Source organism: Psilocybe cubensis, chromosome 5, assembly GCF_017499595.1.
Source record: "Psilocybe cubensis strain MGC-MH-2018 chromosome 5, whole genome shotgun sequence".
NCBI classification, from domain to species: domain Eukaryota; kingdom Fungi; phylum Basidiomycota; class Agaricomycetes; order Agaricales; family Agrocybaceae; genus Psilocybe; species Psilocybe cubensis.
Window position 1 is genome coordinate 1,382,861 of NC_063003.1, and position 25,090 is coordinate 1,407,950.

At 45.9% G+C, this 25,090-nt stretch overlaps 6 protein-coding genes and 1 non-coding gene across 7 annotated transcripts; 3 read left to right on the forward strand and 4 right to left on the reverse strand.

Annotated features, from left to right (window-relative positions):
• Positions 1-1,128: 1,128 nt before the first annotated feature.
• Positions 1,129-1,746, reverse strand: JR316_0005915 (Cytochrome c oxidase subunit 4, mitochondrial; the record flags this gene model as incomplete). Its single annotated transcript, XM_047891666.1, has 3 exons — positions 1,129-1,181; positions 1,241-1,349; positions 1,441-1,746. 3 exons carry the CDS (start codon positions 1,744-1,746, stop codon positions 1,129-1,131), a joined length of 468 nt encoding a protein of 155 aa, XP_047749015.1.
• Positions 1,747-5,688: 3,942 nt separating this feature from the next.
• On the reverse strand, positions 5,689-6,633 carry JR316_0005916 (uncharacterized protein; the record flags this gene model as incomplete). The annotated part of the gene is made up of 5 exons (XM_047891667.1): positions 5,689-5,827; positions 5,886-5,967; positions 6,020-6,097; positions 6,152-6,246; positions 6,551-6,633. The coding sequence occupies 5 exons, from the start codon at positions 6,631-6,633 to the stop codon at positions 5,689-5,691; spliced, it is 477 nt and encodes a 158-aa protein (XP_047749016.1).
• Positions 6,634-8,843: 2,210 nt separating this feature from the next.
• JR316_0005917 (Uridine-cytidine kinase-like 1) lies at positions 8,844-11,109 on the reverse strand (the record flags this gene model as incomplete). Its single annotated transcript, XM_047891668.1, has 13 exons — positions 8,844-8,863; positions 8,915-9,182; positions 9,243-9,449; positions 9,504-9,677; positions 9,730-9,933; positions 9,983-10,049; positions 10,103-10,197; positions 10,245-10,300; positions 10,353-10,464; positions 10,522-10,746; positions 10,800-10,819; positions 10,877-10,929; positions 10,982-11,109. The coding sequence occupies 13 exons, from the start codon at positions 11,107-11,109 to the stop codon at positions 8,844-8,846; spliced, it is 1,629 nt and encodes a 542-aa protein (XP_047749017.1).
• A 146-nt stretch (positions 11,110-11,255) lies between these two features.
• JR316_0005918 lies at positions 11,256-11,359 on the forward strand. The gene has a single exon. It is a non-coding gene; the product is annotated as a tRNA-Tyr (tRNA).
• Positions 11,360-11,631: 272 nt separating this feature from the next.
• On the forward strand, positions 11,632-14,834 carry JR316_0005919 (uncharacterized protein; the record flags this gene model as incomplete). Its single annotated transcript, XM_047891669.1, has 6 exons — positions 11,632-11,824; positions 11,897-12,027; positions 12,086-12,146; positions 12,201-12,312; positions 12,366-13,566; positions 13,623-14,834. The coding sequence occupies 6 exons, from the start codon at positions 11,632-11,634 to the stop codon at positions 14,832-14,834; spliced, it is 2,910 nt and encodes a 969-aa protein (XP_047749018.1).
• A 394-nt stretch (positions 14,835-15,228) lies between these two features.
• On the reverse strand, positions 15,229-17,938 carry JR316_0005920 (putative methionine--tRNA ligase, cytoplasmic; the record flags this gene model as incomplete). The annotated part of the gene is made up of 12 exons (XM_047891670.1): positions 15,229-16,009; positions 16,068-16,099; positions 16,155-16,315; positions 16,376-16,574; positions 16,699-17,089; positions 17,139-17,228; positions 17,283-17,324; positions 17,382-17,535; positions 17,586-17,593; positions 17,653-17,695; positions 17,742-17,815; positions 17,871-17,938. 12 exons carry the CDS (start codon positions 17,936-17,938, stop codon positions 15,229-15,231), a joined length of 2,043 nt encoding a protein of 680 aa, XP_047749019.1.
• A 235-nt stretch (positions 17,939-18,173) lies between these two features.
• Positions 18,174-24,815, forward strand: JR316_0005921 (Putative oligopeptide transporter; the record flags this gene model as incomplete). Its single annotated transcript, XM_047891671.1, has 27 exons — positions 18,174-18,199; positions 18,253-18,396; positions 18,449-18,694; positions 18,745-18,778; positions 18,834-19,103; positions 19,160-19,268; positions 19,319-19,359; positions 19,413-19,825; positions 19,876-20,016; positions 20,075-20,283; positions 20,338-20,443; positions 20,955-21,159; positions 21,211-21,304; positions 21,362-21,445; positions 21,496-21,814; positions 22,875-23,013; positions 23,089-23,152; positions 23,215-23,408; positions 23,477-23,644; positions 23,704-23,749; positions 23,810-23,858; positions 23,917-23,927; positions 23,985-24,010; positions 24,066-24,090; positions 24,148-24,267; positions 24,325-24,665; positions 24,738-24,815. 27 exons carry the CDS (start codon positions 18,174-18,176, stop codon positions 24,813-24,815), a joined length of 3,702 nt encoding a protein of 1,233 aa, XP_047749020.1.
• Positions 24,816-25,090: the final 275 nt, after the last annotated feature.

Here is a 25,090-nt window from a genome sequence, read left to right on the forward strand (position 1 = left end):
AAAGTTATAGCGAGTTCTCTATGAACGTATGCCCCATGACTGACAGAAGCTTGAGTCAGAGGTCTTGTTGTTTTACACTCGACTACACCAGAAAGTGTCAACGGGTTCGGACACACAGATACTATGTTTAGTTAAGGAAGACGTACTGAGTATCAAACTCGGAGGTCGTATGCAGAACCATGTGGTCGTGTTTAAGTCCTCGTCTGGGGACTCGGAAGCGCCAAAGACAGAACTCCATCCGCAAAGTCATTCGAATCCAAATAAAGAAACCACAAATCGTCATGGTCAACATGCATACTATCTGTACCAAAAATTCGAGATTCATCTTGTTGTCTAGGTTATAAGGATTATAAGCACACAACTCTTGGAGTCATAACTGAGGATAACTACCAGCCCACAAAATCACTTTCTCCCAGTCATTTTTAGAAGGCAGCTAGCTAATCAATTTCCACGGGTGAAGGGAAACGTCATGGTCATAAACTGGCGAATGTATATCTTCTGACCTCGTTGCCGTATATATGTTCATTGCACGGGGAGATAACAAATGTTCAGTAGACACTTAACTAGGCCAACGGCGGTCGCAACCGTCCCGAGAAGGATCAAGTTGTAGTGTAAATTCAAGGTAAGCAGATAAAAATTTTGGGATCAAGAACGTAAACGAACCTAACGATCAGATGGGGCATATCATTGCTCTGTAGCTCAAGAAAGACAGAGATATTTGCTAAGACGTCCGTTTGTTACAGTCAAAAAACCGAATTGAATAGTACACGATAGGACATTTGTTGCCCAAGTAATCCAGAGGCTTTGATGGTACAGCGCCATTACGTTACGTGGGCGTTGGAAATGGTCACTCGGGGAGATTTCACAAACGTAATCTTCAACCTGTTTGCTTTTTAAGTAGGATCCGATGGAAGACGATTGTTTGTGCGCAGACTGCGCTACGAGTTATGACAGAAGAGGTCAAATAATGCCAATGCAAAGAAATGCAATAATACTCGAGCGAATTGAGAAAGTCTACATGTGCGATATCAACTTCAGGAGAGTTGGATATAATTATCTTGCCTCCGACCCAGGCTACTGGTCCGTCTCTATCGAATTGTTAATTCAGCACCCATCAACATCCATATTTTAATGGTGGTGTTCATCGTGGTGCTCTTCACCCTGGAAGTCAAGCTTGTAAACTGCGGGTCACATTGTAAGATCCAGATAAGCCGGTAGGAAGATAAACCAAGACGCGTACCTGAGCCGCACTCCGTGCAACGGCCCAACTTGTCCTTCTTCAGGTTGAACCAGAGGATGTCATGAGAGTCGGCAGGAACACCCGTGCATCCGATGATGCGTTCAACGTCCTAGAAACGAAACAAAAAATACAAAATACAAGAACAAAAGCGGTTAGTATTAGGCGGGTTACAATATGAACAATGTATGTCGGTCACGTACAAAGGAGGGGACGAGAACGGGGTTAGCTTTAGTACCAATGCGGGAGGAGTCCAGAGGGCTGTCATCAAAGACATTGATTCCTTCAAGCTCTCCGAGAAGTTGCAGACGCTCGAGACCGGTGGCCTGTTCAATATCGGTAGGGACTGTACCGGGTTTGGCACCTTCACCATACAACTGAGGGGGTGGGGGTCCAGATTGGACGCGAACGCTGGTGGAGAAAGCGCGCAGGGTGGATGTGGATGGCTTGGTGAGAGCGCGACCCGCCAGGGCGGCTGGACGAGCAGCACGGACAGCGGTCTTGAACATGGCTTTTGGGAGAAATATTATTGACGAGACGACTTGGAGATGACAGTCCAAGGGCGTGTCACGTATACTGCCATCGCGTTACGGTCACTCCGGCCTCTCCCGCTGCGGCTTCTCCTAGGCAGCGCCTAGCTCTGATCCAGACTTTCAATTCGTTTTTTCCTTTCTCTTTTAAAATCGTAAATTCGAAACGCGTTAGGCTACATTTACATACATGATACATACACTGCTCGTACTGCCGATTTTGTACTGTAAGTGTTGAAACGGGAAAGTAGAGAACGCAAACAAAAAAAAGCTAAACCGCTAAAAAAATTCAAGAACAATCTTACTCTTGTTTGGTGACGACTTCGTGAGACTCTTCATCGCTCTTTCTGAGTCCCTCCTTCTCTACATCGTTGAAAAGGCCAAGTCGGCGCAAGATGGCGGCCTGGCGCGCTTGGTCGGCGGCAGCCATGCTCTCGGTAGCCCCAAATACGTCGTCCATTTCCTCCAAAGTAAGACCTAGAGAGAGATACATGATCAATAATTATCAGTAACGAAGTGTTGAACTGACCCTTGGTTTCGGGAACGAAGAAAAGAACGAAGAGACCTCCAAGGAAGGAGAAAGCCTGTGAATAAGAATTTGAGTAATCGAAAGGAATCTGATAAATATTTGATCGCGTACTCCGAAGAATATGAAAGTGCCGAAGGATATATGCGTGAGCATAGAAGGGGTTACCTGGGCAGAAGGATGTCAGAATTTCGATGCTTATTTTGTGACTGCATGCATCTTACTTGACCAACTACAAGAAATACCGGATCATTCTGTGTCAGTGTGCGTATGGGCAGGATTATCGGTATACTGACCAATAAAGTTATTCATCTACACCCATGTAAGTCTTAAAAAATTCTGAAGAGTATTTTCGACATACCCAGTTAGAAGAGGCAGAAATGGACAGCCCTTTTCCTCGGACACTAAGAGGCCAAATCTTGGTTTCAGGTGAGCAGCAGACATATACCAGAAAGAAAAGGTAAAACAGACCTCGGCAACAAGAATCCATGCACAGGGTCCTTTTTGGTGTCACTATCATGCACAGATAATGAATGAGTAATCACTTACCCCAGCTGTAGCCAAATGCTATGTAATGAAAGTATCGATCAGTTGTAGGGGTGGAGAATACAAGTAAGATAGCGTACCCATAGCGAAGATCCAAACGAAGACACAAGCAACCCATCCAGGAGCTAAGGTCCAAAAGTTAAAGGTGTCCAAAGGTGTGTCTTCTCATATGCTTACCAACATGGCTGTGAAATAATCAGTCAACTGTATCCACAAGCAAAAAATCTTTACGCACGCTGGCCAATCAGTATGGAAGAGACCAGTTAAGATGGCAACGATTATATGGCAACTAAAGTATAGAAGAAATAAGATATATATAACTGATAGAAAACCTAAAGGACGAGGGACTTACCCAGCCATAATAAAGGCACCAGAAATCAGAACAGGTTTGCGCCCAACTTTGTCGACCCAAAGGACTGCAGGAATGGTAGCCAAAAACATGCTGAATACCAATAGTCAATTAATGAATGAGCGCATTAAAGTTGATTATTTACGCGATTCCAACAACACCCGTAGCGAGAAGGGAGTTGGCATTTCCTTGTTGACCGAGTTCTTGGAAGATCGTCGGGGCGTAATACAGAATAGCGTTGACACCGGCTGTTTCATGCTCGTCAAACAACGTTCGTTCAAAAACCAACCTAACAACTTACTCCACTGCTGGAAGAACATGGTCCTGTTTTTTTTTTTAGCTTTCGTAGTATTTGAAAGTAAATGGACCTACAATGTGCCCACGGCAACGCGGTAAAGCAGGTCTGGTTGATTGAAATTAGAATCCTTTATTAGTCGATCAAAAACAGTTGACCCACTTCTGTCACGGAGAAGACTGAAGTAGTCATAGAGTCCGAGTTTGAAGTTAGAACTCCAGCTTCCGTCTTGGAATTGGGGGAACTTCAGTTCAGATGTTTCTTTCTCGAACAAATATTGCGCCCGAATTTCCCTGTTGCCCGGAATACGAACATGTTAACAAGTCATAAACGCCCTACAAGCTTGATACCCACAAGAATTCGATTTGGACAAGGTCAGAGGTAGGGGGAAGTCTTCGAGCGTTGCTGAGGACCGTCAAAGCCTCATCGTCACGGCCTTGATTGACCAACCAACTATAATCTATTCAGAGAATACCCCAAAATACATTACGAACCGCGTGGACAGACATACCGGGGCGAGAACGGCATAAACAAAATGCCAACTCCCAATACGATCGCAGGAACCAACTGCAGACCCAGTGGAATGCGCCACGCCGCTTCATGTTGGCCCGGGCCTGTCCCTCCGATGTAATTGGTACCTAAAAAGGGAAAAGTGAATCCATCGGTATATTTGATACACAATTTATCAAAAGCGTACCATAGTCAATCCAGAAAGATATCATGATACCGAAGGTGATAGCGAGTTGTTGAAGAGCGACTAAACTTCCACGAACTTCAGGAGGAGCAATTTCAGCGTTGTAGAGAGGAACAGCCATGCTCAGAGATCCGACCCCAAGACCAGTGACAAATCGACCTATGAGCGCGTCAGTGTGCATAAAAATGGAACCTGGAGAATGGGGTATGCAACAAACCTCCAAAAATAGAGGATGATTCGAATGCAGCCGTCTGAACAATGACGCCAATACAGAATACGATTACGGCTGGAGCAAAGATCAGAATCAATTGCGAGTAGTATGGAGTGATGAGGAAGAAAACATTACCCAGGACAATCGTGTATTTCCTTGATAATTTGTCGGCCAAGTATCCTAATCATCTCAGTTCAATCGATGCTTTGAGGCCATTGAAATGGTTCGGCGCACCTGTCATAAGAACACCCGCCCAGGCACCCAGTTCAAGGATGGCCACTAGCCAACCCTTTTTTCCTGGGTCGGAGACGGCGTCACCCATGCGTGTACCGAATGAATGCATTCTATCATTGTGCCCCGTCAGTTTGACTGAAACACCAAAGATGGTGAACGACGTACGCCAGTACTCCAGAGAAGACGCCCTACTGAATGTTAGCAGGGAATCTACATAACAACAATAATACTCACCTGGTTATAGCCTGGATATTGAAGGTCGGTCATTTAGAACGACTCCTTAAAGTCTTCAACAAAATATTTACCATATAAGCTGGAATAGCCTAGGGCTCAAAAAAACGCAATCACGACAAACACAAAATGAAAACTCACAGCCCTCCAAGTGAAGCAAATACGGCGGTAGCAAAAATTTTGCGATTGTGCACAAGCCCAGCCTGATAATCTGTTGAGCATCCAATACAGATGAAGTGCTTAAACGATGCCCACCCATCCTGATTGTCCAACTAGAGCCTTGCGACGGCTCAGAGCGAAAGAGGTAGGTTCTGCGGAGGCACCACCCATATTGAAATTACGGTCTGAAGGCAATATTTTGCGTAACACGACCTCGTCCTTTTGAAAGATGGTTCCCATCTTATATGAAAACTGACATTGCCATATCTCGTCGTATTCTCGGAGCCATGACATTCAAATGGAGCTTCTTCATCTCCTCAAAGTAATGGAGAACCCGTAAAAATATAGAAACACGGGGTGAGCGGACCGCTTAATCTTTTCTCCAGAGATGTTCTCCAGATAAAAGTCAAAGTTAGTCACATTGCCTCCACTTGATCTAGGTGACACCTATAAAAACTCAAACAGCAAGATATAAGCGAATGTAATTTAAATTGAGGCGTACAGAAGGCCACATGGTCAATAATGAGCTATAGATAATACGAACAACCGCAAGTTTTGATCTAGAGGCCGTCTAAGAAGTCCCTTAAAGTCCGTATAGATTCATGGCGGATATAAGAAAAGAGGGCATTAGCGTTCGAATATTGAGCAACGTCTCAATATCTCAAGTTGGATTGGCTTAGGCGACAAGGGCGAGCATGGCAGCGCCGACCATAGCAGCAACACCAGCAGGAGCGTATTGAGCAATGGCTGCTGAAGAGGGAGTGGTCGAAGGAGTGTTAGACTTGGTGGCAGAGGCGGTACCGGATGTAGAACCGCTGTTAGGGGTAGTTATAGGTCAACGCAACACGAAAATTGAGAAATCAGGAGACATACGAGGTTGACGCGGGTGCTTGGCCAGCAGCTCCGCCCGGGCCAGCGCTAGTAACAGGTGTTTGACCAACACAGCTGGTGTTGGCTGAAGAGTATTTGAACAAGACAGAAAGCTAGCGAGATGTCATAAAACTTACTTCCAGATTGGACAGTGAAAGGACCAGACTGGGCGAGAGTACCAGTGCTATCGCGCAAGTTGAGGAATCCACTGATGCCTGCGTTTGGACATTAGCCATGGAACCGTTCCAAATGATTATGCGTAGACATACCAGGTTGGAGGTTGGCAACCCATGTTACAGAATTTCCCGACTGTGAACCAAGGTCAAGAAGAGCAGGCGCAGATGGTTGTCCAGCAGGGAGGATGCTGAGAAAAGCGTGTGAATAAAAGTCTCGCTTTGGAGAGCAGTTCACAAAGTGGTCACTTTACCTCTAAAGAATGGAGGGAGTATGCATTAGACTGGTGCCAGAAGAAACAATATCAAGAAAAAGACAACGAACCAAGAAGAAAGGGGCTGGGAAGAAAAATATTAGCAGTTGCAGTATCTGGACAACAAATTTAATTACGAGATCCTCCAGTCCAGCTCAGCAAAGCAGGTTGGCAAACTACAACAGACAAACTGAGGAAAATGAGTGCAAAGGTAGATAAAATGTTGAGTGAGATAACTCACGGTGTGTTGATCTGGTAAGTCTGGGCCATGGCACTAGTGGCCAGGAGAGCGGAGAGAGCGACATGAGCAACGAAGGAGAACATAATGAACGCAGGGGGGAAAGATTGACTAGAGTACAGGTTAGTGGGCTTTTGAAAGAGTGATAGGTGGCGGTTGCCTTGGCGGTTCAGCAGTACGGACACCAAGCCCTTGTTTCCTCCGGACAACCCCGCTTCGGTATTTCATCAACAGTCACACTGCCGTCACTTGCGACCAAAATTTTCATTCTCCAAGCTCTCCCCTATCTCTTCTTTATATATGCCATTGGCAGTGGACCTCTCTGTCCACAAACGAAAGGCAAAACCACATCTTGAACAGTAATTTATCGCTCGAATTTCAGCGAGAATCACGTCCATCTGGTTCAAAGAGCAAAGCTAAAGGTAAGCCAATCAACGTCTCTAGGTGTCCCGACAGTCCACGCGTCCATCTATCCAAGCTTCAGTAATACATATCAGCAATGTCAACGGTTGCTTATGAATGGAAACCTTGTACACCTCGACAAACAACAGCGCGCAGCCTGTGTTGTCAAACACAGCAGCTCCGCTGCTACACAAACGGACAAAATAAACCTTGAAGATTCTTGATCTCCGACTCGGCGTCGAATAACTAAAAATATCGAGTGACTGTTTTGATTTACGCAATTGTTTACGTTTTCAATTATTAACTGTGTGTCCATTACGTGCGACAATGATATGCATTATCCAACCTTCTTGCATGTGCGTCACTATGTATTTTGTCCTCAAACATGATCAGTCTCTCGGGTGAAATTTTAATTCCAGTCATAGCGAGATTTCAAAATACAAGCATGATGTTGAGAAGGCATACTATTATAGAAATACAGATATTTTTTTTTAGAATAGAGGATGGTCAGAATCTATTTTTACGTGCAACTTAGTTTAAGAAGCGTCACTAGTACTAGCAAAATGATGCACAACCATGGGTTATGCTGAACGTAAGTGGTGTGTTGATCGCCGTTTACGAAATCTGCTACATTCAAAAGAAGAGCCAAGGTTCAAGCAGGGCCAAGTAATCAGACAAGACATGGATATACGCACCATGGTATCACAAACATTCAAGTCTGTCAAAATAGGCAAGGTGCTTGCTTACTTGCGGGAGTGAATCAAAAGCTTTGACTTCTGAATTAGATATGTAACGTTGTAAGTAAAAATTCTGTTCAAACGGGTGTGCTGGGCCGAAATCCTCTGCCTGGAAACCATCAGGGTAGGCCATAAGTTGCCACAGGAGATAAGACAGACATAAGAATCTGCACTTGAGATCAAGATAGCATGCGGATCCAGGAAATGGATCTAAATAGATTTACTGTCTTTGAACGCAAGCAATTAGGCATGTCTAGCGAAAGTCGAACATTGCACCGAATTATTAGTTCAAAACCTCAGTGCATCCTGGCTGATGTGACTCGTGATCATCATTGAAGGATCGTCATGCTATTGTCTCCCAAGACAGATCCACCCCACGTCGCTAGTATTGGCTCTCATGAAATTTGGTGGAGCAACGTAGCGCAACCTACATGCTGTTGTTTCCAAATCGGATAGTTACCAGCGTCGACTCTGCCACCTTTTGTCACATCTCCTTTGATGAAGAGCCTCCACAGAAAATTTAATTCGGCTGCGAAGAGGAGGAATAGGATTCAACAAATAAGATATATATCCCTCTGTTACAAGAGTTGTTGGCGTGGTTGTAACTTGGACATCTAGATGCAGGGTGTTCCGCAAGCTGTGAGGCGATATATCCTTCGACGCAAGAGCAATTGAAAGAAAACGAACGCCAATGGGCAGGCCAGATGATCGCAGCAAATTGCAATACGAGTCAGAAGGCCCCGCCAATAGACTTCGTTTTGTAATATATGTTGGCATCAACGAGGACATGGTCAATCGACCATCGCTATCTGACAACTGCATATATGGTTATCGTACTCTTTTTGCAAGTTGGCAATCACTGAGCTAAAGCAGTGTTTGTGACGTTAACTGTAATTTTTCAGCAGCGAAAACGTACCCAACCTAGATATTTAGTTCCCAACCTAGATATTTATGAGCAATTCTTCAAGGTCAAAATACCCCCCAAATAAAGTGCCTTGATTGAACGCTTCCCATGGTGGAAAGAGTGAGAAGTTATGGGCTGAGCTCTGCATGGTCGGACCGCCGCCTTGTAGTTTAACAAATGTGACAGTGCAAAGTTGAAGTGTATCCGCCTAGATGGTATATTCGAGACCCTACATGATGAATTGAGATATGATTCATAGATAGTAACGATCGCCTGAAAGGTCATAATGAGTGAACTGTTTGGTCAAGTTTCCAACTCGCGTACCTATTTGACCCATACCCGGCTTCATCACCCACACTTTCCGCCCTTTTCCTTCCGGGTTACCTTCGCCCTTGTACCCCTCAAGCCATCCTTCCTGCATCTCGTCGTCCACAGCTCCGCAAACAATCTTAACTCCAGGGAAGGCACGCCTTAAAACAGAAACGCCTCCTTCGCGAGCGACTAAGATTGTCACAAAAATAATGTGGTCTTCCTTTACACCATGGTCTAAAAGGATGCGGATAGCCATGAACGCGGCGGCGGCGGTACCAATCTGAAGAAAAGATAGAAAAGGTCAGGAAGAGTGGAAAGATTGATATTTAAGGGATGATACCTGTGCATCGAGTAGGAATACATAAGATTCATCTGCCAGGTGTCGATGACGAACGTATATAGGGAGAGTAACTTGAAGTAGAAGTGCTTCGCCGGACTTGCTGTCGGATTGGATAAGTAATGAACCCACTGGGACATCATTGATGACGCGGCGAAATCCACGTTCTAGAGCACCTCCTGAGCGTAGAATTGTAACCCCACAGATGTACTATGCGGAAACTGTCAGCAGCAGCAGTAGTCGTTGACATTTTTAAATAAATACCCTTGCACCCAACTTTTTGCCATGGGCCTGAACACCAACCGGAGTCGTAACAGTTTTGGGTATATACGGCAGGTGCTGCAAAGCATACTCGACTAATAGGGTCGAAAGCCGATCAGTAAAAAAAATAAAGTCCTGTCGGCTTGTACTTTTGTCTCGCAGAATGGAAAAGATGCCCTAAAAAGGAACGCATAAGTGAAATAAACTTGATAAAGAAACATAGAGTTACATGGACTTGGCGAGTTTGAGGAAGAATAGTCAGGTTGAGGTCTTCCAGCCTCCTTTCTGGAGTAGAAACTCCGGATGGAAAAGAAATGTATCGATGAGGAATGGCAATTTGTTCTCTGAATTTATTCGAACGTTCCTGGAGTTTTTGGCGAACATGTGTGCATATCAAGTCAATAGCCACATCATTATTCGAACCTGGAACAATCTACTATAATGAGCAGCTTGTACTCGCAATACGGCTTTATACAACTTACGATGTCAGCGTGAGCCGCTGAAGGTCGCACGAAATTGTCGTATGAGGGCTTTACGTATCGTAGGTACCTGATGGCAGAATCAGAACTTGGATAGGAGATGAGTGTTGATCAAAGCCCTACTGGTCGAGAATGCCGCCAACATCTCGTCTACGTTCTTTAACGTCTCGCTTGATGCGCCTTGCAAGCATCAAGTCTGAGTCACATTGCACAAAAATCTGAAAATGTCAATTAAGTGTTTAAATATACGAAATGGAGTATAAACCTTCAGATCATACAGGGCGCGTAACGCAGGATCAGTAAGAGCCATGATGCCCTCCGCTTCAACAGACAATCAACAAATCGGTAGATGAATGTGAATAAATATGCACACCAATAATGATAGTGGCTCCATACAAGTATTTCGTTTCTTCCAGTCTTTGATGTTCTGCAAAGGAGTATACGGGAATGTTGGTTTGTTTACAGGCTTTAAGGTCAGCAAGGCACTATAATTAAAACAGAATGGCATCAGTCGTATGTTCTTCAGATTCTGAACAACGCACCGATGCAAACAATGGCATGTCAATTGCGTCTGGATGGTCAAAGTCGAGTAGGTTGGCGTGTGCCAATTTCAATTCTTCCTCATTGTGATATTTGTAAAAGCTATCCTGGACATCTTTGAAGATGAGTACAATGAATCCGAGGATGATGAAGAATTGAACCTGTGATAGTATAATAACAGTGGGTATTGACCCAAGCCTTCGTACAATTTGCCTAGCGACATGCGTCTGCGATTCCATAAAGTTTAGCCTTTCTCTCTTGTAAAATTCAACAGGCTAACCTTTCCACTTGCTGAACCTCCTACAAGCAGTATGAGAGCAATCAGAACAATTGTAATGCAGACAGACATGTATATACCAGCTACACCGATAACGAACGCGTCTGATATTCTCGCGCCATCTTCCGCATACCTCACGATTCAAGAACTTTAGATAGATAGCGCGATAGATGGTTAGTACACACCAGGGTGGCCTTCCGTGGGACACAAGAACTGTGTTCTTTTTGGGTTGAAGAGACGGAACAGGTCTGCCTTGCCAATCGTTCCGCTGGGTGGAAATATAACCAGGCTCCTGTATAAATTCGTCAGGCATGTCTTGACGGTGTGGCTTTGTGTTGTTCAACTAGGGGTATACAACAATGTGCGATGATTCCGTTTGTACTTGTCTGTATTGCTGGCGTCTTTCGACGGTTACGATGACTAGCCGTTATATTAAACAAACTTTTTACGTTAAACAAGCCTTCGATAGCTCAGTTGGAAGAGCGTGGGACTGTAATGGTTATCATAGGGTTACTACCCTATCCTAAATCCCGAGGCCATCGGTTCGATCCCGATTCGAAGGAACTTTTTGCCATTGCGAGCTCTCCATATTTTCAGATATAATGTTTTTGAGAGGATAACCCTATTTTTGAAGTTTTGCTTGATATAACAGTCGAGACGGTTTGTGTGACGCTAGTGACATCTGTGACGGAAAGTAACACCGGTTTCGCCATTTATGGTAAGCTTTGGCCCCTCTCTTGCAATCCGACATTGAACGCGCCTGTACTCCTACCACCGATCGTGACTGGTTGGTAGGCCTTTCATTCGGCCGTTTCCTTGCACCTGGATCTTCTTTATGGCCTCTCCAGCCCCCTGCCCTGTCTTGGCTGAGCGGGCGGATATTCATAAGTCCTGCAAATCCATCGAAACTTTGCTAAATACTTTGAATGAATATTGCGAAGCTGCCGGGGCCGTGGTAGCGCTACAAAAGAAACTCGCAAAAGCCCTAAGAGATACTGCAGCGCACAAGGTTACTGGAGAGATATCAGGTAAGATACCTCCGAGTCATTTTGATACAGACCTTTATTCATATAGATGGACGCGCCTCGTTTGAACTCTAGCAAATGCCATGAATGCTAGTGCAAGCATCTATGATTCATTGTCAGATATAGACTCCAAGTTCTCCAGAATTGCAGACAAGGAGTACGATCTAATCAGCGCAGAAGTGAAGAAGTGGTTTAAGAAACTTGCTGTAAGTCATCGCAATTGTCTTTGTTGGCACGCATTGAACAGAACAAACGCTGAGATAGAAGGAAGAAAAAGCCCACGACGAACGAATCTCAAATGCAAACGCAAAGATCAAACAAGCAGGTTGGTCCGATTCCATCTTCTTAAGACCCGTACTCTTAACGTATTTATTTCCAGGACAAACTTACGAGAAAAAGTCCAAAAAGAAGACGACTGACGCTGGAGAGGAACATGCACGGTATATCAATTTAATCAGCACATTGGGCCCTGAAGTCTCACAGGAGAAATAGTATGTTCTAAATCCAATTTCTCATGGCGGTAGTATATTAAAGCCCGGCAAAGCAACCACGCGCTTAACGTTACTCAAAAACACCTCGCAATTACTTATAACGTTGCCGCGAGCCTTTCTCGACTGGCAGATACAGAATGGCAAAAGTCTTGCGAATGTATTCGCAAGTTCTCTCCTGCGATTGGTCCTCTTGGCCAATGGCGAGCACTATGCGAAGGAGGGTGGACTGGACCCATTCCAGGAGATTTGCCAGATACAAAAGATTCTAACGACGCAGTAGAATCTGAGAAAGAGCCTACCAACTCGACAGATCTGAAATTGAAGCTTGGAGAAGATATACGACAACCTCAGCAAGTGGCTTCATTGAGTCCTGAACCTCGCATTCCACCCCCAGGATATTCGACTGGTCCTCCTTCTGCTTCCGCTAGTTCCAATGATCTGCTGAGAGAGCAAACGGCCCAGCAAAATTCTCCCAAACTTTCTAGACAGCAATATTCCACCTCAAGCCATAATACCCCTGCGCAATCAGGTACCGCAGCACCCACCACATCGGAAGCTTTGGAGCCACCAAAACTCCCATTTGTGGACACAGTTACAGGGTCTGTTCGCTCTCTGTCTGCTTTTCCGGTGCCTCCGAACCACTTCCCAATTCCTCCCCCTCGAAGCCAGAATTCATCTCAGTTCCTCTCGTCGGTTGCTTCTTCCTCGAATCTAGATATTCCATCCGAAAGCCAATTTCCAGATTCTCCTGTCTCTGCAAACGAGCACCCTTCTAGCCCTGGAATTCTTGAAGAATTATATTCTAGAGCCAATAAACACGGCTCTCTTGATTCTCCTGTTTCTCCTCCATCTCCTGAAATCAAGTACAGGGATCGGCCTCGCATGACCGACGGAACAACTCGCGAACAATATATTGACGCCAATGGGCAGGATATACAACAACCTATACCGTCAAGGCCACAGACAACTTTCTCTATTGAACTAATCAATGAAAGCAGTCGAGACAAGCCTACACTGCGTCGCGAAGTACGGCACGTACCATCTTCCTCTGCCGACTTGAAATATAGGAACGCTGAGCCACCGAGACGACGTAGTTTGGATCAAGAAAGCCAGGGACTCGAAGCTGGGACCAGGACAGAAGATGGTAAGGTACGAACGACTTCGAACGCAAAACACCCGCGGCTCGAAAGAATGGACACAGGAGAAAGCAGGGGTAGTATCGTTGCAGAAATGCGTAATAGATATTCCAGTAACGTATGTTTATCTTTTCTCCTGAAACACATGGTAACTGATATGCGCGTTATTTTGAGCCTGAGTCAGCATCTCCTCCGCCCAGAGATGTTCCCCGACTGCCTCTCAGCGTCAATGACCTGGCCACTCGGTATCAAGCCACAGATGCACCACTTTCGCCTCGACACAAGGCTGCATTACCGCCTGTCTTGCGTCAACAATCTTTACCTCTCCTAGAGACTACTGCTCACCAAGTTAAAGAATCGTACCAAGACCGTTCATCTGGACAAAGCCAGTCCAAGCAAGAGCAAGATAAACGAAGGCAACTACGATATGATGACAAGGCAGAGGCTGAGCGTAAAGCAAAGGAGCAATCGTTGAGAGAGCGTGAGCGAGAGCTTGAAATTCGTGCCCGAGAATTGGAAAGGGATCGCGCTCGACTTCAGACACTCCTCGAAGATGATAGACGGTCCAGCCCAAATGTCTACCGTGAAGGAAGTAACAGTGGTCAAGCGCAATCTACACAATTTGGCCTGCGACCCAGAGAACGCCGTACATCGCTTCGACACCAATTGCAGCGGCCTTTGTCTCAAATGGATCTTGAAGACCTAGGGGAACTCACCCCAAGAGCTCCTTCGGGTGCTGGAATCACCAGCACCAATCGCCAACATTCTGACAGCGCGAAGCACATGGCTCTTCATTCCTCTTCTGGTGTTGATCTCCCTCTTTCACCTACACGACCCCTTCATTCACCTAAAGCTGCTCAAAATGCACCTCGTGCATATGACCTATACCCGAGCAATAGTGCAGGATCGAATTCCAACACAAGTAGTTACGAGAGTGCTACATCTCATGCGTCATACTGTGGCTGTGAAACGTGCTCTGTCAATAAGTACAAGTACTCTGGTTCAAGCACACCCAAGCAACAATCCAACAATGCCAAATCCGAGAAGCCCACGAGGAGTAGTTGGATTCGCCGCCTGAGCATGCCAGTTGGCAACGCTTTCAGCCTTGACTCGAAGCGGCATCAAAACAGTAACAGCACAGGAAATATTTATGGACTGGGAAGCGGGGTCGAGAATGTACCTACTGGCCCTAGTCGAGGCCTTTTCTTTATGGACGGAAAGAAGAATGCGAGTACGACTGCCTTGTTGTCATCCAGCACCAGTGGAGAAAGTGGTCTTGCTGTGCAGGAAGATGGCCGCCTGCGTCATGGTAGGAGAAGCCTTGAAACTAGCGGTGGAAACAATAATCGCAGCATGACTAACTTGGGCAACCTGGGACTACGATAACATGGTCCTATTTGAGCTCCTGTTAGTATGAGTATTCTGCAATTTGGCGATCCTGAAATGGTTTTCCTTCTTCATCTTATACCCCAAGGACAATTATTTGTATGTATCACCATCGGTGTAAAATTATTTGTATACTCCTCACGAAATATGTAATTTATATCTAACCTTGTATTGTAGCATTTTTTTCCTGCTCTGAAGTATTTACCTTTTTATCTGATTATTTTGGCTATTTGGGTCAAATCGTATGCTATGCTTCGGTTTGCTCTGCTTCATATTTACAAACGTCTCATTATAGTTTTCTGTTTGTGATTCTATTCGTATTACACTTTGTACACTGCAAATTTATCGTTTATTTTTTCAAGATCTAGTATTACCCTTTACAATGTTTTTGGCGTCAAAGCAAAGCGGCTGCAAGCTGAACCTTCAGTGACTTCAAGACCTCGACAGCAGCCTTAATTTCAGCGTCTAGTTCTGGCGTCTTTGGGGTCTTTGCCTTCAGCTCCCTGACAATCTGGCCTTGTTCGGCAACCTTCGTCTCCAGAGCAATCGCCTCCTCCGACTTTGGCTTGTCGCTAGCAACATCTGTGGTTTCTCCCTTTTTCTTCTTGTATTTGGCGCCTTTGGCCGGCTCGGCCTCGGCTTCTGCAGCAGGCTTGCCACCAAACTTAGCCTTCCACACCTCCTCCATCTTGTCGTCAATCTTCTTGAAGAGGTGCTCGGGCTTTCCAATCGTGTGGCCGCCAAGGATATCGTTTGAAAGCACTTCGGGTACGACACGCGCGGGTGCATTGAGTTGGGAGAGAATAGATTCGGAGGTGGCAGGCATAAATGGATAGATGAGAGTCGACAGCGCATAAATAAGATTAATAGCTCGGGAGATAACCTGGGCACATCGGGTTGGGTTAGATTCCATAAGAGCTTTGTTGAGGCCAGATGATTGCAGGTAGGTATTTCCGGCGGAGGATATATGCATGACAGTTTGGAGTCCCAGACGAATCTTTACGGAGTCCATGGCGTCGATATATTCTTTCAAGAGGGTATTCACGTTAGTAATAAACTCCGCGTCATCGGGATCGTTGGGAGAATAAGGTCCTGGGGCGTCGCCACTCTCTGGAATCACACTGTTATATTGCGACGACACAAATTTGAGAGCACGGTTTACAAAGTTTCCGAAGCTGAAAGATGGTCAGTGAAAGTGAAAAAGGAGCTGAAGGTTGAAAAAGTGATTCGTACTTGTTTAATAGCACGTTGTTGTTGGCGGCAATCTGTGCAGATTTTTTCAGATATAGAATATCGTGACGGAGAAATCAATCAACTTACACATTCTGCCCACGAAAACATGGCATCTGCTGTTTCTGGTCGGGAAGACAACAAGTAATATCTCCAGACTGACGCAGGAATGCCGGTTTCTTTGGCAGCTGGTCCGAACACACCACGATTCTTTCCTTTCGAGAACTTTCCACCTTCGTAGTTCAAGTATTCTACAGATGCGGTGAGGAGAGTCAGAATGTGACGCTATATGGCAGATATCATGGGCAGACCTGTCGTAGAAAGATGGTGGAGCTTGGTCCAGTCCCTGCCATCACCGATTTGCACCGACGGCCAATAGACTGTATGGAAGTAAACATTGTCTTTGCCCATGAATTGATATAGGTCAACATTTTTGGGGTTGAACCACCATTGCTTCCACTCTGGTGTCAAGTGAGCCGTGATACTGGGGTACCCAATAGGAGCGTCGAACTAATAGGAAATGATAAATTTTATGGCGGGGGAACCAGAGAAGTAAGTCGTACCCAAACATCTAGGGATATTGGGCGTCAGAACAAAACTTGGGCAGTAAACAGCTCAAAAACGTACATAATACCTTTCCTGCCATTCCCAATTTATCCTCATCGTCATAAGGAACCGGGACACCCCACTTCAGATCGCGCGTCAAAGGGGTAGGGAGAAGTCCATTTTTCAGTCGAGGATCGACGATTTCTCCATCGGCGTTGATCACAGAGTTCGGAGACCATTTACCGGCCTTCCAGGATTGTTTGATCCATTCTTCCGTTCGTGGCTGGATCGAGTCAAGTTTAAGATACATATGTGATGATATCCGAGTGGTAAGTGTGTGGGTCTTATCAACGATACAGCGAGGTTTTATCAGTTCAATGGCATCCAAAGTCCTGCCACATCCATCGCATTGATCCCCTCGAGCATCTTCAAAGGCGCAATGAGGGCATACACCTTCAACATAACGGTCGGCAAGGAACCTAGGGAAACTCAGTACATATTCTAGTAGAATCTTGTGATAGGACGTACTTTGGGCACCCTTCACAATAGATCTGTTCCTTCTCTTGTTTTTCTAGAAGGTCGTTCTTTCCCAGATTAGTGTATATTTCTTGAGCAATTCTGAAAATCCCTTAATTTTGATAGCTTAAAATAAATAAGTCCCGTAACACATACTCAGAATGAATAGGGGTAGAAGTGCGACCAAAATGATCAAATCTAAAAGCTCGCAAGTCAATCTAGATATCACATATACTATATAATTTGAAGCCATACCCAATATCAAACCATTCATACGTTTCCTTGTGCAGAACATAGTATTTGTCGCAAAGTTCTCGGGGGGTAATTCCTTCCTTGAGGGCCTGTGTTTCCGTGGCAGTCCCGTATTCGTCCGTCCCGCAGATGTATAACGTCCGCCATTGCCTAGTTCCTGTAAGTATTTGAGCATTGAGATTGGCTGGGATGAAGGAGCAAGCATACGAGCATATCTTGAAGCAATTTAACTAAGAACAATTATTTATGACAAAATCAAGTGCGTTGGACATACCGACTGAACACATCAGCACTGAGGGTGCTTCCGATGATGTTACCTACCCGAGGTCAGCACGCATAACAACAAAAGATGACTGCACACACCGAGATGGGGAACGTTATTGCAATAGGGCAATGAAGAAGTAATAAGTATATTTTTCTCTCCTTCCTTGGGCAGTCTAAAGATTCTGTAAGCCAAACGAGCGCGTGTTGTAAAATGAAAAATCTGCGTACGGCGCCTCTAATCCGGGTGGTGGTACCACTCGCAAGAATCCATCATCGGGCCTGATTTTCTGGACCATATTTGTAGGAGAGTGAACAAATCGACGACTGGTAATTTAAAAAGGAAAGGATGTCGAGTCGATAGAAGATGAAGTTCGCTCAATCGATCTTCATCAATTTAATTAGCCATATGACTCGACCAAACAAGGATCTACAACGCGCCTGTCACGTTATGACACACCAAACTTTAGCCGAGCTTTGAACTGACCCCTTACCAACCCCACATTGATAAATGCTCCCTTCAGTGCAGCAATCATGAATTCTATTAGAGCCTGGGTCAAGTGAGTCACTGGCGTCTTGCTTTTATACCAATCATCTTACTGGTAGTATGAAGCTTTCTCAAACCCAGAGCGGGTGTTCCTACAAGCTCAGCACAACCCGAGTTCACTCTGCGAGCTGTCTGTTTAGGCCTTGCAATCGGTTGCTTAATATGTTTTACCAACTTAAGTTTGGGACTTCAATCAGGATGGATATCTATGTGTGTCGTTGTGATCAAAGGTGGAACTTCTGAGGGTCTAACTTAATTGTAGGATGTCCATCCAGTCCGCCCTGATTGGTTTTCTCATATCCAGAACACTTCCTGTCCCGTTAACCCCACAAGAGATTATTGTGGTCCAAACAACTGCTGTCGCAACAGGAACTATGCCTCTTGCTGCTGGATTTGTGGGTATACTGCCTGCTCTTACGTTGCTTAGCGAAGAGCGAGACGGCACTCCAGCTATACACCTCACCTGGATTGCTGCGATAGGTTGGTCATGCTCAGTGGCTTTTTTTGGGTAGGTGTCTCACCGCACTTCAAGATCGTATTGATTATCCTGTTCCCAAGAGTCTTCTTATCCCCACCTATACGTAAACAAGTTGTATGTCTACTCGTTTGCAGACCATGCATGCCCTTCGCTCATATACGTCCACTAGATCATCGAAGAACAACTACCCTTTCCTTCAGGAACTGCAACTGCACATCTGATATCAGTTCTACACCATCTTCCCCCACCAGATACCACTATACGTCACCGACAAGGGTATCAACAAGTTGAGGATGAAGAGGAGGTCACTGTATCTGCTGAGAACCAACAAGAATCAATCACGGAAGAAGAATCTGAAGATGAAACTGAACGTGATATTGTAGAGCACCAAGGATGGTCAAACCTTATCTGGAGTTTTGCTGTTTCTGGTGGTTTAACTGTAATCCGACTGTCAATTTGTGAGTTTACTTTTCAAACTGATCAGTAGTATTTCAGCTCGTCGCATACTTTTTCCCTGTTCTGTTCGCCATTCCATTATTCGGAAACTATCTTGCAAAGGAATGGCTATGGTATTTCACACCAAGTCTGTCTTACGTCGGACAAGGTTTGTATACCAGTATTTCTGGGATACATGTCCATAACTTCTATGTCTAGGCGTGATTATGGGATTTTCTACGACTATCAGTATGAATTTGGTGCGTGTAACGCGGAGCATTGTTGTTATGGTACCTAATGCTTCTTGTTTTAGGGCATGTTTGCAGGTTGGGCAATTTTGTCTCCACTTTCCAAACTGTCTGGTTGGGCTCCAGGTCCTGTCGGGGACATGGCCAGTGGTGCTCGAGGCTGGATTCTATGGATATCCCTCGGTATTATGTGCTCTGATAGCCTGGTTTCTCTTCTTCCGGTTGTTTTTGAATATCTCGAAGATGGTCTCCGCCACTGGAGAAGAGATTATTCTGTTGTAGAAGGCCTCGGCCAAAGTAAAAGTCACGAAACCGAGACTAAAGAACGACTTGTGCCCAATAGCTGGGTTATTATTGGTCTTTTCCTTAGCGTTTTCATCGGCACTATCTTAGTATGGATCGTCTTTGGTAACGAAGGGATCAAACCTTGGGCCACTCTGCTTGGTTTTATTCTCGGGGGAATGTTGAGCATTATCGGGTACACAGTTTCTGAAAATATATCTTCTCAAGCTGATCACTTTACAACAGAGTTCGTGCTCTTGGCGAAACAGATCTTAATCCAGTGTCTGGTCTAGGAAAAGTCTCACAATTGTTCTTCGCATGGATTCAGCCCGGTAACATCGTTGCCAACATAATTGCTGGAGGTGTAGCTGAAGCTGGTGCACAACAGCAAGTAGATTCAATCGCCAGCGCCTGCATACGACTTATCATTTTCATTACTCTTTAGGGCTGGTGACCTTATGCAAGATCTGAAGACAGGGCACCTATGTCAAGCATCTCCACGAGCACAATTCTATGGTCAGCTTATAGGTTCTTCGGTGTCAATTGTGGTCACTACTACAGCATACACACTATACAATCGTGCCTATGTAATACCCGGGCCTTCTTTCCCTGCGCCAACAGCATATGTGTGGCTAAGCCTTGCGAGACTGCTTCGTAAGTTCGACACGTTTTCCAGAAGATAAGGCTAATTCCTGTTTGTAAATTTAGGCGACGGTCAATTACCGGAGAACAGTGCAATGTTTATGGTAGTGTTCTCTGCCGTCTTCGCTTTCATTTCAGCTACGAAGACTTACGCCTCGAGGAGAAGTCTATGGTATGCCAAATGGCTTCCCTCAGGGGTCGCCTTCGCGATCGGGTTTTTGAATACTCCTTCCTTTTCAATCGCGCGTTTGATTGGAGGAATCATGGAATACGTTTATCGCACTCGTTTTGCTAAAGATAAAGGTGACATTCGACTGATTGTGATCGCAAGTGGATTCGTGCTGGGAGAAGGTGTAGTCAGTATTATATCCCTGATCCTTCGGACACTTGGAGTTGGTGTAGCTAGCTGTTATGGGTGTGGACATGGACTGTGTGGAGGATGCGCTACTGTATCCTGATGTAGACGTTGTATCGATTTGTAAAGATTACACATTGTTTCCATGTCGTTTCATCTTCAATACCTAGCTTCTTCCGTGCTTGAGGTGTGAGTTGGGCCTGAGCTTCATTTGGGCCAGGTTTGATCCTTTTACATCATCCCGACACGTTTGTTCCACGTCAGCCTTGCTTTGGATATGTTGCTCAGTCAGTTCACTGCCCTGCACGCAATATGTCGCATACACCAGTCATCCTTTTAAACGAACGTCCATGTCTAAAATCGAACTAGCCAAAATCAAATCTCTAACGTTCTACAATGACGCAGTCACTGCTGCCCGCCGTACTGCTCCTATGCCGCAGCTAGTTTGCGTCGGCAAACCATGTAGAGTTTTCCAACCCGAAGCGGTTAGATGTGTTAACCTTGGAGGTTCTGGGACGGACGTCGACTGGAAGGTGGTTGTCATGTTTATGTCACTTGGGTTGTATTTCTTATCATCGAGCTAGTGTGAAGCAGATCTTCCAGACTCGTTACGGTTTGGCAAAGTGGAAGTTTCTTGTGAAGGATGGTCAAAGCCTGGTGATCCTTATGTTTTGAAGGGTACGCAAACAATTTCGATATCACTTGCATACCGCTGGCTTATTGACGTTGTTTAAGGATCCTGTTCTTTAGAATATCGACTTGTTGAAGTTCCGAGGACACTACTCCGCGATTCAGACTCTCCTCTTTTCAACCCAAGTTGTAAGGGACCCTTGATTCATCTTTCTAATTTTTTCTGAGTTATGGAGCAGCATATGACTGGGCAAGCATCTTCTTCTTCATTTTATGGCTTGCTTTCCTCGGGATCATCCTCTACAGCTTTATCCTGTCATGTTTCCGTAACAACACCACAACACGAGGGCCTCGTCCCACAGGTCACAATCGACCAGGCGGAGGCGGCAGCAGTGGGTGGTTCCCAGGAGGATACAACGACCATTCAACCGATCCTCCTCCTCCGTATTCCAAAAACGCACAGCCTGAACCCCGGCAGGGTTGGCGACCTGGTTTCTTCACCGGCGCTTTAGTTGGCGGACTGGCAAATCATCTGTGGAATCGACCGCGCAATGAGCAGTATGCTCGTACCACTAGTTATGACTGGGAGCGGCGTCGAGCGGTACCACGATCGTCATTCTTTGGTGGGGGGAGCACCTTTAGGCAGCCATCATATCAGAGCGATGACCGGGGAGAAGGAAGTTCGAATTTAGGATCGATGAGACGGAGTACAGGCTTGGGAGGCACAAATGTCCGGTGAAGCTGGGTTCTATGGTTTCTTGAGTCCTCTATATTCATTTCTTGACCTCTTTTGATCTTACACAAAACTGTAGCTAGAGTTCCAGACGCCCTTGCGCTATCTATTTGTACGGATTTCCATAATCCTGTATACTGCTTCGGAAAAATATATGTCATACCATTCAAATCGAACTACAATTTGGGGGAAACATTAAAGCTCCGGTTTTATTATGACCGCAACGAAATCAAGCTTTCAACAATCAATGCCGTGCTTCGAAATTCGGATCCTTTTTCTCCACATTAGAATTTACGCTTCTTGCGCGCCTGCAACCCGACTGGGAAATGTATCCTATAAAAAACGCAATTAGGTTCTCACTGTACCTGTCTAGTGGAACCTTCGTGCTTACAGACCAGTCCTCATGAGATTGAGTCTTGACCACATCAACTCTCTCAAATACAAGAACCTTCGCGTCGTCCCAGCGCTTTCTCGACGGTTGCTGTGGGGTAATCTTCGGATTAAGTGCAATCTTGAACAGCCAACCGACAATAAATCACGAGTGCGACTTAGCAAACCACAACAGGGTTGTCACTGCTATATCGTTTGGATTCCTTCCATAGCAATGATGCGGGGCTTGTTATCGTTCACTCGCAAACATAGGACGTACTTGGATCCGAAGAAACTTCATCAAGGACTATGTTGTAAGGATTGGCGTGGCACCCATTACGCCTCATATCCCCACATACCTATGTGTGCGTGTTTCTGAAGAATGCCAAGTCTCGTTAGAATTCATGTGATGCCGTCCTCCCTCTCCCTTGTGCGCGTACTACCAGCGAGTGCGCGAACATGGCTGTATGTCGGGCATTTAACGGATAACCTCCCGCTACGGAGCGAGTATTAAAGCGCGCGTCTTCTGAAGGGGGCGAGAGAAGGCAAACCCCCTCGGCTCGAAATGAGGTCCTCGTTCACTGCGTTTGCATCTTTGGCGCTCTTGTCGTCTGTGTCTCCCGTCCTGTCGGTCCCTGTCTATGGCCAGTGTGGTGTATGCACCTTTTCGCTTTCCAGTGGTAGATGAGGAAAATATCTTGTGCTAACATGATGTGGTGTATCGTTGCAGGGACAAAACTACTCTGGCTCTACAGTTTGCGATGACGGATCAGTGTGCACTTACTCCAACCCATGTAGGCGACATGCAATATCCAGAAACATACGCAAGGTCGTTGACCAATTTGAATGTAAACAGGGTATTCACAGTGTTTGCCCGGCAGCGCGACGACTCCGACACCCACCACGACAACTTCGACCACCAACAATGGCGGCACACCCACCTCCACCGGCACATCTCCAGGGAACTCCGTCTGCGCAGGCCCGCGCACCAAATTCAAGTTCTTCGGTGTGAACCAGTCCGGTGCCGAGTTCGGAGAGTCCATCTGGCCGGTAAGTCCATAGTTGCTAAATATAAAACAGGGACACATGGGCGCTTATGCTTACAACCAATCTAACAGGGTACCCTTGGAAAGGAGTACACATGGCCCAGCCCGAGCTCCATTGACTACTTTGTCGGCCAGGGATTCAACACGTTCCGCGTGCCATTCCTTCTCGAGCGCATGAACCCCCCAGCGAACGGCATTGCTGGCGCGTTCGACCAGATGTACCTCAACGGTCTGAAGACGGTGCATATTCCAACTCTATCCTGCGGAAGTGTATGATGGATAACTGATGTAAATTCCAGACCGTCAACTACATCGTCGGCAAGGGTGCATATGCCGTCATCGAACGTACGATATGAATTGGCTATGGTGCGATCATGTTAGGCTAATTGAGGATACGTTTTGCAGCCCATAACTACATGAGGTACAATCATGGTATCATCACGAGCGTCTCCGAGTAAGTTTGGCCCTGCACATACGAGCGCTTAACTTTTCTGATCAAATCTCGTTGCCAGCTTCTCTACTTGTGCGTACCCTGTTCGCACTCTGTTGCATATATACTGAGCTTATTTCTCAACATAAGTCTGGAGGAACCTTGCCAATGAATTCGTGCGTCGATTTCTTCGAGTAACATGACTACTGATAGTTGAACTAATGTCCATAGAAATCGATCAGCAATGTCATCTTCGGTGAGTCCTTAAATTTTTTTTAGTAACTATTTCTTACAATATGCGTTCCTCTTACAGACGTAATGAACGAACCCTACGGTATCGAAGCTCAGACCGTCTTCAACCTGAACCAGGCCGCCGTCAACGCGATCCGCGCCGCCGGTGCAACCCAACAGCTCATCCTCGTCGAAGGAACCTGTACGTCCTCCCAGCAAAAAATAAAAAAAACAAATCCCACTCACTCCTCTCTCACAGCGTGGACGGGCGCCTGGACATGGCAGTCCTCCGGCAACGCAGCCGTCTTCGGCGCGATTAAGGACCCAAACAACAATGTCGCGATCCAGATGCACCAGTACCTCGACTCAGACGGCTCCGGCACGTCGCCAAACTGCGTCTCGCCTACGGTCGGCGCGGAGCGCCTGCAGGTCGCGACGGAGTGGCTAAAGGCGAACAACCTGAAGGGCATCCTCGGCGAGATCGGCGCGGGCTCGAATTCGCAGTGCATCAGCGCGGTGCAGGGCGCGCTGTGCACGATGCAGCAGTCTGGTGTGTGGATCGGTGCGCTATGGTGGGCTGCGGGACCTTGGTGGGGTAATGTGAGTGTTTTGCTTTTATTTTATTTTTTTGGAGCATTTTGTGGTGGATGCTGATGTGTGGGTTTGTGTTAGTACTTCCAATCTATCGAGCCGCCCAATGGAGCTGCCATTTCGCAGATCCTCCCCCAGGCGCTCAAACCCTTCCTGTAAAAACAGATTTCTGGGAATAGGCCATTCGTACTAGAACCGTTCGCATTCGACTCTCGAGGGCGTTATCCGGTTGCTGACCCAGGAATGTCGCCTGAAGCTAGAAAAAAACTTGCTTTGATCTGAAATGAAATATTTTATATTCCATCAATTCTAACTGAATATTGAAAGGTGTGAAAGTCGAAGAAGTATCAGCCAGAAATAAACAATATTATCATGACGTTGACGTTTCCGCGCCGGACAGGTCCCTCCAATTCCTTTCAAAAAGTTTCTTTCTT